The sequence below is a fragment of the Propithecus coquereli genome, unplaced genomic scaffold (genome assembly GCF_000956105.1).
Source record: "Propithecus coquereli isolate 6110/MARCELLA unplaced genomic scaffold, Pcoq_1.0 Scaffold22, whole genome shotgun sequence".
Taxonomy (NCBI): Eukaryota; Metazoa; Chordata; class Mammalia; order Primates; family Indriidae; genus Propithecus; species Propithecus coquereli.
Window position 1 is genome coordinate 9,246,819 of NW_012147189.1, and position 13,087 is coordinate 9,259,905.

Sequence of the window (13,087 nt, forward strand, 5' to 3'; positions counted from 1 at the left end):
TTTAATATGGGGATATAAACAAAACTAGTTATTTGTTTGTCCTGTACAAAAGTTTTACTATGTGCATGTGGTATTATTCAAAAATAATTTTTAAAGAAGAAAAAGTAATAAAGATCAAGTTTTTAATGACATGAAGTGACAACATTTGGATTCTAATGTCATTTTATTTTCTTTAGATAGCTCATAAAACTAGCTAATTTAAAAGGCATTTACCCCAGAAAAATAGCACTAGTTTGAAGTATAAGCTTTGTAGATCTGTTTCTGGAAATAACTATCTGCCATTGTGCCGCTATAATTTAAGACTTATGGGAAAAGTTAATTATCTTGTATTTATCATTTCACTCCCAAATACATTATGTTTATTCACTCAAAGTAATGTGCTCAGATGTTTATACAAACCATCTGTCTATATTCAAGATGAGTAAGAAAAAAAAAGAAGCTTCCAAGACTTCTTTTTCTTGCCGGTGAGCAATTCTATAATAAGATAGAAAATGAATTATCATAGATTATAATCTTTAAAATATAATCACCCCCCAAAATTAAAAGATATTTTAAAAAACTTAATTCTATACAGAGAAGCAAGAGGGATCTTTTTAGGTAGGACTAGTAACACAGAATCCACATTAATAAGATATCTTGTGGTTTTAAGGAATGGTGGCATTTTTATATTTGTTTGGAATTCAAAACGGTCAATTTCAAAATTTGGCAAGGTAAAACTTTATGAGCTCTGTGAACATGTAGAGAATTAGTTCACATATTTAAAATATGTTGAAAATTCTAAACATTTATTATCATTGTCTAGACGAAGTAGCCCATTTTTGGCTCATTGCTGTAAAATATGGTTACTTGCATGTAATCAACATTGGTTACTTTAAGAGCATGCCTAGATTAAGAACCTCAGAAGAGTGCAGAGGGTCACAAGAATACCAGCTGCTCAACAGCTTCCCCTACAGAGTTCTCTGTGGTTCATTTTACACTTCTGGTTAGTTTCCACACTGCCACTTTCTTTCATAGAGAGTAGAGGTTGACAGTACTTCCCTGTGACATCCACTTTCACACCCAAATTGGTCTTCATAGGTTCCCATTGTGTGCACTACAAAGCAATGTGCCTTGTTGGCAGCTCTAAATGGGAACTACAAGTCTTTCTTTTCTTCACTGTTCTTTTTCTGGCTCACAAGCAACCTCCCACCAAAAGCTGGATCTGTAGAAGAGACTACATCCAAGAGATAATACCATGAAAAAGTATGAAGAGAAGCCCAGGTGGCCACCTTGCAAATTTCCAATGTGGAAGCCTTCGACCTCTCTGCCCAAGAAACAGCTAAAGTCCTAGTGTAATGAGCTTTACAAACCCTGGGAGCCTCTTTACCTTAACTACATACGCCTCCCTAATACAATCCCTTAACCATCTAGCTAAGGAACTCTTAGAAGCCATTTGACCCCTCTTAAGACCCCCTAAGAGTACAAACAATCTTTCAGAAGATCTGAAATCTTTGATTCTTCTGAGACAAACCCTAAGTGTTCTTCTTACATCCAATTGAAGCAGCCATTGCTCTTTGTCATTGCTGGGGCTAAAGAAAAATGAGGGCCAAGAAACCTCCTGGTTTAGATAAATCTCAGATGCCACCTTTGGAAAAATTGAGGAACTGCCCAAAGAACAACTTTATTCTGAAGGAGCATTAGAAATGTCCCATAAATCAAACCCGAGACCACGACATAGATATCATCACCTAATATAGAAAGGCATCATAATAGTCAAACAATGTCCTATCATTTTCTAAAGTGACAAAAATGGAATACCATCAAATTATGACCAAACAAAAATAAATAAATATAATGAGTAAACATCTTTTCTTTCTCAGAAAATATTTCTTGTGTCTCTACAAAATCTCTTATCCACATTCAAATTACTAAGAGAACTGCCAATTTGTCTAAGTCTACAATATTAAACATCAAAGTAAAAAGTAAAATATTTGGTTAATCATCTTTATATTTTCTCTATGTGATGTTAAGCACTTGGATATTTTAAAAACATCTGCACAATGAAAAAAAAAAACCCTCACTTTTCATCAGATTGTTTGGGTTACATAGACATAGTAGGCAACTGTTTCCAAGACCTTTATTAGCAAAATATGTTCCAATCAAAATAAATACACAGGAAACCAAATGATTTGCTCCTTTCTTTTTTTTTTTCCATTCTCTCCTGCACAGGATTCTAAGCAAAACATTAACTATCAGGAACACCCAATTGTTAACTTATGATACATTTGGTTTCTTTAATCATCTTTCAAGAAATCTTTTCCTTCCTGATTTAAGAAACCAATGCTTTTGATAAGAATTGATTAACTTGGATACACTGAATAAAACATTTAAGATTTTTCTTGACAATCTCCCTCAAGATCATTCTTCTCAGGGAGTCATTTACATAAAGTTGTGTCAGATTAAATCAATCTTGGCTTTGTTACCAAAAAATATGAATTTCAACAATGAAGAGTACATAAATCACAAGGGGATGTTCTAGTAGTCGTGCATTTCTTATACTTGCCCTTCCAAATTCCTTCTACAGCCTGAGTTTAATTACCCACAAAGGTGTTTATATAGTACACCATTATTAATGTGATACTGAAGTTATTTTGTCTGCCTTACTGCTTATATGATAACAATTTTGGGGTAAGACACTATATTGTTTCATAATTATATATTTGCTCTGTTGATTTTATTCAGGAATGGTAACCGTTGCCCTCAAATATAGAGTGAGTGCAAGTCTCCATATTGTTTGATCTCAATCTAATGGAGTTGAATCAGCTTTTTCAAAATTTTTTTCCTTTTTCCTGAAATCGGTATGTCAAATCTTTACTTCAGTTTTGGCCATTTCAGCTTTGTATCTTTACAATAGCTCTCTAACACAATTCTAGTTTTGAATTTAGGCTGTCCTTAAGAAGAATAAAGTTCTCAGAACTGACCTAATTTTCCAAGGGCCTGGCCTAGGACCAATAGAAGGTGATTCCAAATGACTAGGGGCCTAGATGTTTTGCAGTTCATTCTGTTTCTTGATCCATACCTTAGAAAAGATCCACTAGAGATGTGGATGAGAGATACCAAATGTTAGCCAGGCATGATGGGTGAGTACCAACACCAAATGTCAACTGCTTGAGACACGAACATGTCAATCAATAATTAGGATGTCATATTTCTCTACTCAGATCTCTCTTTGACCACCCAGTCAACTCCATCTAAAAGACCCTTCAGGGCTCACAGTATCTCTTAATTAAATTTACTTTTTTATTCTGGCTTTTAATTAATATTCATATTTTCTGTTGTATATTTTTATTATTTTCCCCTTGGGTTTTTTTTTGTCAGCTTCAGAAATCTATAATCCACTTCCATTTTTCTTCAAATTATCTCCAAATTTGGAAGAGTGATCTACACTATTTACTTTATAATTTAATAGTGCATTTAACCTGAAATGTAGAAGGCCACTAAACTATGCTTAACATAAAACACACTCCAACACTATAACTTTTTTGACATTATTTTCACAGGCAAAGTAAATAAAGAAATACCAGGGCAAACATATTGAGTGAAATAAATGTAATTATTACCAAGAAATCATGTTTGGGGGTTGAAATTTTCAAATTGTTAATCACTTGCTTCCCTCATTTGGTTTTGCAGATACAGCCACTGTATATATTTATATTTTCCTTAGAATGATATATGGTATCATGTAAAAGAGAACTTTGTGCATTTCATCCCGATAAAGATGAAAACCTTTATAAATATATGTATGACAACCGAGAACGTACCTTAATCATTGTGCCTTTAAATTCTACCATTAATGTTAGCAGTATTATGTCAATACATATGGCACAGCTTTCTTCAAAGGGATTTTGTTAAGACTAACTAAATTTAAAATAACATATTATATCATTATAATTACTATTTGAACTCATATTTATTGATAGTTTGTGATAAGCTACATGTTCTTTTAAGTACTGTATATACACTAAATCATTTAACTCTCACAATCCTATATAACATGTTAGACTGTGAAGTGTCTAATTCTGAAGGAAAACACAGAGAAAATTATTCTAGTCCCACATTATTACTTTGAGTATGAGAACATTCAGGTCTGGGGAGACTAGATGTTTTGCTCAAGATGGTCTGGCTGCTAGTGGCAGAAGAGGGCTACTTGATCATCCAGTCTGCTTATTTTGGCCATAGGACAGTCTGTGTTTACTTGAAAAAAGAAAATTGATCTGATTGTAGCTAAAGACAATTATCCCAAATCAACATACAATGCTTTGCCAATTAAAATTAAGGAATTGGCCAAGTACAAAGGATAAAAATGTTATCTATGGTGTGCATTATACTGAATGCTTATTTGAAGAATTCTATCATGTATTTTTTTTCAAGTAATGGATTCACAGAGGCAGGAAACAAAAACAGAGAGAAATTATAGTTTTATAAATTTAAACAAAAGAGCATATTACCTGAAGTATTTCTCAGTATCTTGAGTGATAAAAACATTTCTTCAAACAATTCTTGAACATTTTTTTCCACTTTCAAAAAGGATTGTATGAGCCGTGATAAGAATTCGAGTTCATCTAAGGTGAGGGCGAAGTTTCCTCCTTTCTGTGGGCTTTCAGGAGTAACTGTGAAAAGAGAAGTTCAATACTGCTGTACATTTTATTTGTTTTCTCAGTAAATATTAGAACGATCTATGTGATTCCATAAACCATCAAAACTAACAAGATTCTCCATAATTAAACCAAGTTTGTTCATTAAGAAACGTATATAATCTCCTAGGAGTATCTTTTCTTCTGGGAAGCTGGAGGTGAATATTCTGTTTGATGCAAATATGGAAATTAAATAACTATATTGATGCTGAGAGCAATAAACAGGAATATAATTTGTTGTTTTAAAATCACATCTTACACAATTCTATTTTTTTTTTTTTTTTAGTCTGGGATAACTTGAATCTAATAGGCAAGAAACATCAAACAAACCCAAATTGAGGAACATTCTATAAAACAGCTGGTCTGTACTTTTCAAAAGTGTCATGTCAGAAAACACAAAGACTAGGAAATGTTCTAGTCAAAAGGACTCTAAAAAGGCATTATGCATAACTGAAATCAATACATGATCAGTATTTTATTTTGCTATAAAGGACAGTATTGGGGTAAGTTGGTGAAATCTGAGTGAAGTCTACAATCCAATGCTATTAATGCATGACTGTTCATTTCCTGATTTAGATAACTGTATTATGATTATGAAAAAGAATGTCCTTCTTTTTAGGAAATACACATTAAAGTATATAAGGTTAAATGTCTGCAACCTGTTCTCAGTTCAGGAAAAAAAAACGTTTTGAGAAGAAAGGAGAGAGAGAAAGCAAAATTGGAAATGAGGTAAAATATTAACACTTGAGGAATGTGAATATGAAGGAAATTTAGGAATTCTTTGTACTATTCTGGCAACCTTTTTGTAAGTCTGAAATTAAAATAAAACTCTAAAAAAACAAAGACTGCATAAAAGATATACTCTTCAAGACCTTAAAAGTGTTCCTGTCATTAAAAAGAAGCAAATTAATTTAGCTGTTGGATCTTGACTACATAATTCATGAAATCATGTTTAAAAATAACTTCTGTTCTAAATAATTTTGATATAGCTACTCTTTGCAAAGAAACAATACCACCAATACGAAGGTTGATCTTTTTTGCTTTTGTAATTCTGCTACTAGTCAAGTCACACTGCCATTTTAATATGATAAAAAACCCCACCTTATACTTTTCAGAGTATGGAAAATAATTCACTTATTACATATTCCCAAACAACTTCAATTTGTTGCTTTCCTTTTAGATTGACATCACCAAATAGCACTTGTGGCTAAGTTTTCAAGGATTTAAAGTATCCTTCCTTTATTAATGCCATTTCTTAAAACATATATTTAAGAAGTATCCTGAAGCTTAAGTATAAATTGGAAAATTTGTAAACTCCTATAAAGTAAACATAAAGTGTCTTTGAAGAGAAAATACTGAGATTGTGATTCAGAAATTGTGTAGGGTCTGATGATTCCATGTGAAAAAGATAACTTCATCATATGGATTTAGAAGGAAGATTCCAGAAATGTAACAATTATATGCTTGATCCATTTCACTTCAGTCAAATTTTAAAATGTTAGCATCAACTTGTAGCCATATAATATCGTTCTTCACTGAGGACCAAAAATATCATGGTATCTTTGTAGGTAATATGAGAAAAAGCTGTCTACCAACTTAAACTGTAGAATTTAGCCCTGTTCTGGAAGAGTAAAAAAGGATTTAAAAAAATCTACAAGTGCCTACAAAAGTACTATTTCATCTCTAAATTTACATTAGCCTCATATACATTAAAACCTATCTCTAAATAGCCCTACTCACATCTACCACTCGTGTATAGGCATACCAGGGGACATAAGCATGTATAAGCAACATATATAACTAAGGTTTTTCTAGAAAAAACATGCCCCAAAAATAAAAAGAGAATATAATATATTATGTTTTATTTAGTTGTTGTTCGATTTCCATTTGGTTTGTTTGATTTCTTTTAAGCTTTGCTCATGTAGCTAAGAGGCTAGTTTAATTTTCTAAACCTTAAAGTTCCTTTTGGACCTAAAATATTTATTAACCAAATTTTCAGAGATTTTAAGAATCCTTTCTAATTATTAGGAAAGGCAACTCAATAGTTCGATTAGAAGTTAAGCATATTTAAGAGGCTTTATTTGGCTCAATTCTAAATTGGGAGTATTGTGAATGTTTATAAGGTAAGCAAAGAAGCACCCCAAGAAAAATCTTTAAAAATCAAAACACTATAACCTAAGAGTGCTATTTGTTTAAAAGTATGTAGGGTCTGAGGATTCTTCATGAAGAGGTCTTATGTTCATGACCTGGATTTAGAAGAATCTTGTATTTCAGAAATATAACAATATTAAAAGGTAAATCCATTTTAATTCAGTGAATCTTTATAATGGATGAAAAAGGACATAATAATATGTATGACCTAAATCTAATCATTTTTGTCCCAAAGAAGCAATGATCATGGTGGAGGCCCATTAATTAGTAGTCCTTATTTCCTATCACTATTAGCTCGGTGTTCTCCCAAGGGGTATTGTGAGGGTTCTTAATTTATGGGAAAATAATTCTGTGATAAATTCATTTTGTGAAAGGCCAATTAAAGCAAAATTAAACACAAAGGATGGAATAGCATTTCCCAAACTTATTTGACTTATTTTCCCTACAGTATCTCACAGGACTAGTGTCCTAATCATCACAACTTAGCTCATGATTTCTACCTGCACAGCATATCTATTTTTCTATCCTTAGACTCTTCACTGTTAACCAAATCAGAAAAGAGTTTCTCCCAGCAAAAATTCCCTGTATGTTTTCCTTCTCTAAATTAATCCTTTCCCTCTTTTTTCAGTATTAATTTTATTTGTTTCTCTTCTCCAAGTCCAAGTTTCTCTTCTCCAGAAAAGTTTATCTGGATACAATCAATCCAGGAGTTCCCTTTTCCCCTCTAAGGCAATCTGGCCTTGATTGATTGATTGACTGATTGATTGATTGATTGATTGAAATCACTATGGACCCGTCTTGCTTCAAAGAAATCTTGGACATAAATGTTTATATACAGGCAATTATGTTTGGCCTGCCACCAATCACTGCTGTGAAATACCTGAAATAATGACTGCTGCTTGGATATAGGATGAGCTCTGTGATTCCTAGGAAATATAAATTCATCCTAAATCCCAATATTACAAAGAAAAAAATTAAATTTCCATTTTAGAGCAAGACTTTATTTAATTTGCCATCAACTAATAATGCATAAGTTCATGTAAATAATAACTAGATAGTTGCAGGTTTTTTTCCTTCTGTATAATTTTAATAAGAATTTTTCTACAGTGCAATATAAAATTCTTTGCTTTCCTATTATTTAAAGTATTTACAACACAATTTAAATTTTTCTTCGTGACAGAGTCATGATGAAATTTAATTTCTATGCTGCACTCAGGGCCTAATGTTTGTCTCTCTGTTAAAGGGTATTTCTCAAACAGATAATCATTTGAAAAGGGCTCTATGATCAAATAAATTTGGGAAATATTACATACTAATTCTCCTTACAGTGATTCATAATGCAATTATCATATTAAAGTCTCTATTTACTTCTATAATATTCTTTGAAACATAATATTTCTCATACTTTTTTGACCAACAAATACCAGTTTACCAGCACATCTATTCTCAAAAACAACTGTTTTGGGGGGTACTGCTCTGGATTACTGTACAACTTGGGTATTTATACCTGCTTTGTAGGTTTTCCTTCCATTGTTAGACCTTTCACTGTGGGTTCTTGTTACTGGTTGTGTGGCTGATTTTACCAGTACCCTCTTCTATTGCAAAATGCTGCTTCTAATATCATCATAGTATTTTTGCAGACCCCTTTGAGAAACCAATGAAAGTCTTCCAAATCCTCCTAGATCATGTCATTGAAAAAATTTGATGTAGTCACAGTTTGAGGGCTAAACAGAATCACCTGAAGTCCATCTATGCTCTCATAGGGCAGTATGATCCAGGATCTTCTGTTATTATTATTAAAATGCAAATTCCTGGGTCATTTCTAGATTTAATGAATCAGCATCTCTGTGGGATGAGGCCCAAAAATATTCATTTTAAGCAAGTGACTCAAGTGAGTTTTCTGTACTAGCTTTGAGACCCCTGCCTGAGGGGTCCATGATCACTAGTTAAAAACTCTTGTGGTTAAAAATCACTCTCTGGGCAACGGAAAACCTGGAGTTTGGTTTTCGAAAGTCAACCAAAAAGATGGTATTGTGTAAAACATCAATGACTTTCAAAACAAAACAAAACTCCACTGTTTCCATGGTCAAGAAATTTATGACTTTTTTATTTCTGGAAGAAATATGGAACACCTGTAGGAAATTTCTCAGAGCATATCCTATGTATTTGCCGTGGGCAAAAGAAGAACTGCTGTTAGGAAAAAAAACCTGAACAATAGCTGAAGTTCTTTAGACACATTCCTCACAAATGTGTAATGATTTCCATGAGGCCAGAGACTATTTCCAGCTTATTCACCACAGTATCTCAGAACCCAGCATAATCTCTTACACAAAGTATGCATTCAAAAAAACTGATTAAAAAACAAAATGAATGAACGAACCTCCATGAGTCCTAGAAATAGCTACGTTTGGCCCAGAAAAATGAAAGATTTTATACCCAAACCAAAAATACATTCTTCAAAACAAAAATATTTATAGATGTAAGTTCACAAATAAATATTTACAGTATTCTATAAATTTTTTTACAGTTTTCTGTTTGACAAGATGGATTTGAAGATTACTTCTAATATAGAAAATGTGTGCAAAAGGATATAAAAAACAATAATGGGCTGGGAACTTGATAGAACATATTGATACAATTCATTTTAAAATGTGATTTTTTTGTATATGTTTAAAAAATAAAATTATACTTTCTTTCTTTCTTTCTTTCTTTCTTTCTTTCTTTCTTTCTTTCTTTCTTTCTTTCTTTTTTTGTAGAGGCAGTGTCTCACTGTGTTGCCCAGGCTAGTCTCAAACTCCTGGCCTCAAGTGATCCTCCTGCCTCAGTCTCCTAAAGTGCTGGGATTATAGGCATGAGCCAACATGCCTGGCCAAAATTATACTTTAGAAAAATAATTTCACTATAAAAATGTGCACAGATATTTTCAAAACTGTTGTCCTAAAATTTAAAAAGTCTCTCTCTCTCTTTCTCTATATATATGAATACACACATACACACATATATAGATATACCACTCATAAAGAATATAGACTATAGACTATACACTTGAAGGTATTAACTATTAGTTACATCTAGTGACTAAATAGTTAAAATATTAACCTCATTCTCTTCTAGAAAAATTTAGGACACTGAAAATAAATCTAGAGGGACATTAGTGCTCCTCACATTTGATCTGCAACAAAGCAGCATTTGGAATAAATATCAAAGTCCAGCTAAATCAGACAAACCATAAAAATACAGGTAGTGGCTGAAAGCACACATATTATTTTCCAAAAGCATTAGCAACAGAATTCTTGTTAATAATAGCAGTAAGATACAAGAGAAAATGAGAAGCTACAAAATCAGATAATCTGAAGCTGGTGGATCTGTATAATAGGATAAAAGGTGCACATTTCAGTTTTCCCAAGAAAACCGAACATTAGCCACCCTATTATTGACTGTAAATGGATCCATTTTCAGGAGGGAGGTATTCTCAGTGCCACAAGACAAGTGATGTAAAAAGAGGTGATACACAAACTCTACTGAAAGTCTTATTATTCCAGATGAAATTCATGACATAATCCAAATGGAATATATTTGTTCCAGTAAAGAAAACTTTTTAAATAATATTATATGAAGTCAGCTAGGACCACATAGGAACAAATAATGAGCTTCACTTTTCCCAGTACCCAAGTCCCTTCCTGAGTGCAGGTGGGACTTTGGAGACCACTAAGTGAATACCAGTGGCCTGAAGAAGCACTGGCCTCCTTGTGTGCCGTGGAGGATCCATGAAGCCACAGCGGGAGGAGAAGCAGAGAGCACACACCATGCCCCTGAGTTTGTGAAAAACCTTCTTTGTCAGGTAAGTCTAATAGGTAGCTGGAAAATCATGGAGGATCTGTAGGCATTGTTTTTATCACATACACTAAAATGAAATTGAAACTGTTTTTTCCCCTTTTCTCAACCACTATTTTTGTAACTGTTATTTATTTTGCAAATTTATATGACTAGGAAAGTATTGGGGGTAAAACTGAGACAAAGAATATTTCCATCTTAGTTTTCAGAAGTGACCTTTGTTTCTTCTCATCTCTTTTGAGAAGGCTTCCACATATACCACACAGAATAGACAGGGTAAAACTTTAAAATAAATTGAGTAAATGAAAGAGTGAATAAATGATTAAACGGATAAAGTGAGCATCTATGAATTTCACTGAAAATATAACCCAACACGAGCTGAATATATGGAAACTTAGATTGCACACAGAGAAGTGTCAGACCCCTCTTCTAAATGGTGAAAGAATGAAGAAGAAACTATCAGGGAAACTAAGCCTCATAAATGTTAATAAATCTGAATATTAATTCAGAAAACAGTTAAGTCTTAGAAGCCGGGATGTGGACTCCTCCCTGTCTTTCTGTCTTTCCTCACTTCTGGCTGCCCCCACACCAAGTTTTATTACGTGATGCACTGCTCTTTGTGGTACTGTTACCTGAAGCACAAGAGATGGTACAGTAGAAGGGCTAACACATGGAATCCATGAGCCAGATGGCTCGGGTTCAAATCGGGTGCTGCTCCTCACTAGCTGTGTAACTTTGGACAAGTTATTTTGTCTCTTTTTGCCTCCACAGTGTATGAGGTTTAACTGAGTTAACACGTTAGAACAGTTCCTGGGAGGCAGTAGGCACTATGCAAATGTTAGATATTATTTCCAGCTCCTCTGAGAAGCCTGCTCGCACACCCCTGGCCAGGTTAGGCTCCCACTCTCCATTCTTCTTCCTGTTAATATTTTACCTCACACATACCTTCATTTAGCATTTACTATGTCACATCATAATTGTTAGTTTGGGAGTTGTCTCCTGCAGAGATCTTTTCCCCTCATTATTGCATTCCCATTGTCCATCAGAGTGCCTCCTACATGAATGAGTGATTTCAAAATGATACATATTGGCAAGAGTCAGAGACAAAACCAACTTCTTTTAATTCATTTTTTTTTTTTTGGCTTTTTTTCCTACCATAAACATGCTTCTTTTAGTAAGGTAATTAAAGGAGTTTCACATCAATTACTGTATGCCAATTTAAAAAAAATATATTTTGGGGAGAAATAACCCTAAACATCTTATCAGGGACCTCTTTCACTATAAACTACTTTAAATATTATTATTGTTATTTAATGGACTCCATCTCAACGTTCATAAAGTTGAATGGCCCCTCCACTCCAAGACCTTCCACTGCATCTTTATTGTGTCAACCCTTCAAAACCATGGTTTGTGTGCATGTGTGTATGTGTCTGTGAGGGGGGCGATCATCATCTCCCTTAGAATCTAACACACGCGATGCATCTGTGTTCGCGGAAGCAATGCTTTGCATATAATTCTAAGAGGTTCTCAGGCCTTAGGCTTCTATTGATCATCTGATTAAGGCCCTCTGCCTGATCCATCTGACTTTATCAGAAGTAGACCCTTTAGATCTCCTTCCCACTAACACCTGTAGTCCCTAGAAGTTTCTACTTCCTTTTGCAAGAAGAATAGGTCCTGTCCAGCTTCTACCTCATAACCTCTTTATCACTCTTCCCATGTCATAAAATTAAATGTCCTAAAACATTTACACGGATCACTCTCTTACACAGGCCTTGGAAGGTGATGGGATATATTGAAGAATAACTAATGGCCTTACCCTTTCAGGACAGACAAACACACAGATTAGTACAAAGTGGCAACTGCTTTCACAGTGGAATATGACAACTAAAATGCTCCATTAGAATAAATTAAATTGCTAGTATATATACTATATGTGCATTTTCTATACCTTCTTTCACTGATCGTTCTAGGCGATAGTTGTTACACTAAATTTTGTACCCAGTGAGAGGATTAGTAATCATGATCTAAAGAGAGGTAGATGTATGGACAGAGACAAACACTAGATTTGGAATAAATTCTCCCAGCCCACCAAAAGCCCCCATGTGACAGGGAGGTTTGCTCTTCCCTTTGGAGGGGCCAATATAGCATGTATCTTCCTTATTTTACATACCAAGAGAAACCTAAGTGGCTAAAAAGGGTGAAGATAGAGTCACCCTGAAGCTATTCTTTTGGGTCAATGAGCAAAACTGAAAACAAACGGCTTCTACTATTACCCTTTTATGATTCTCAGGCCAACACTGGCTCCAGTGGGTGTTACCTAAACTTACTGCTAAATGATAACACAATTCTCCCACACTCTGTTCCCTCTTCTCTGGCAAAAGCTGTCAGTATTACATTAGCAAGAAACCTGACTTCATGCTTGTTTGCCA

At 33.9% G+C, this 13,087-nt stretch overlaps 1 protein-coding gene across 1 annotated transcript in view; it reads right to left on the reverse strand.

Moving 5' to 3' along the window:
• Nucleotides 1–13,087, reverse strand: part of KIAA0825 (KIAA0825 ortholog) — a 355,397-nt gene that overhangs the window by 305,192 nt on the left and 37,118 nt on the right. The window contains exon 4 of the mRNA XM_012644751.1: nt 4,488–4,649. Coding sequence (XP_012500205.1) covers nt 4,488–4,649 — 162 coding nt within the window. The remainder of the gene's footprint in view (nt 1–4,487; nt 4,650–13,087) is intronic.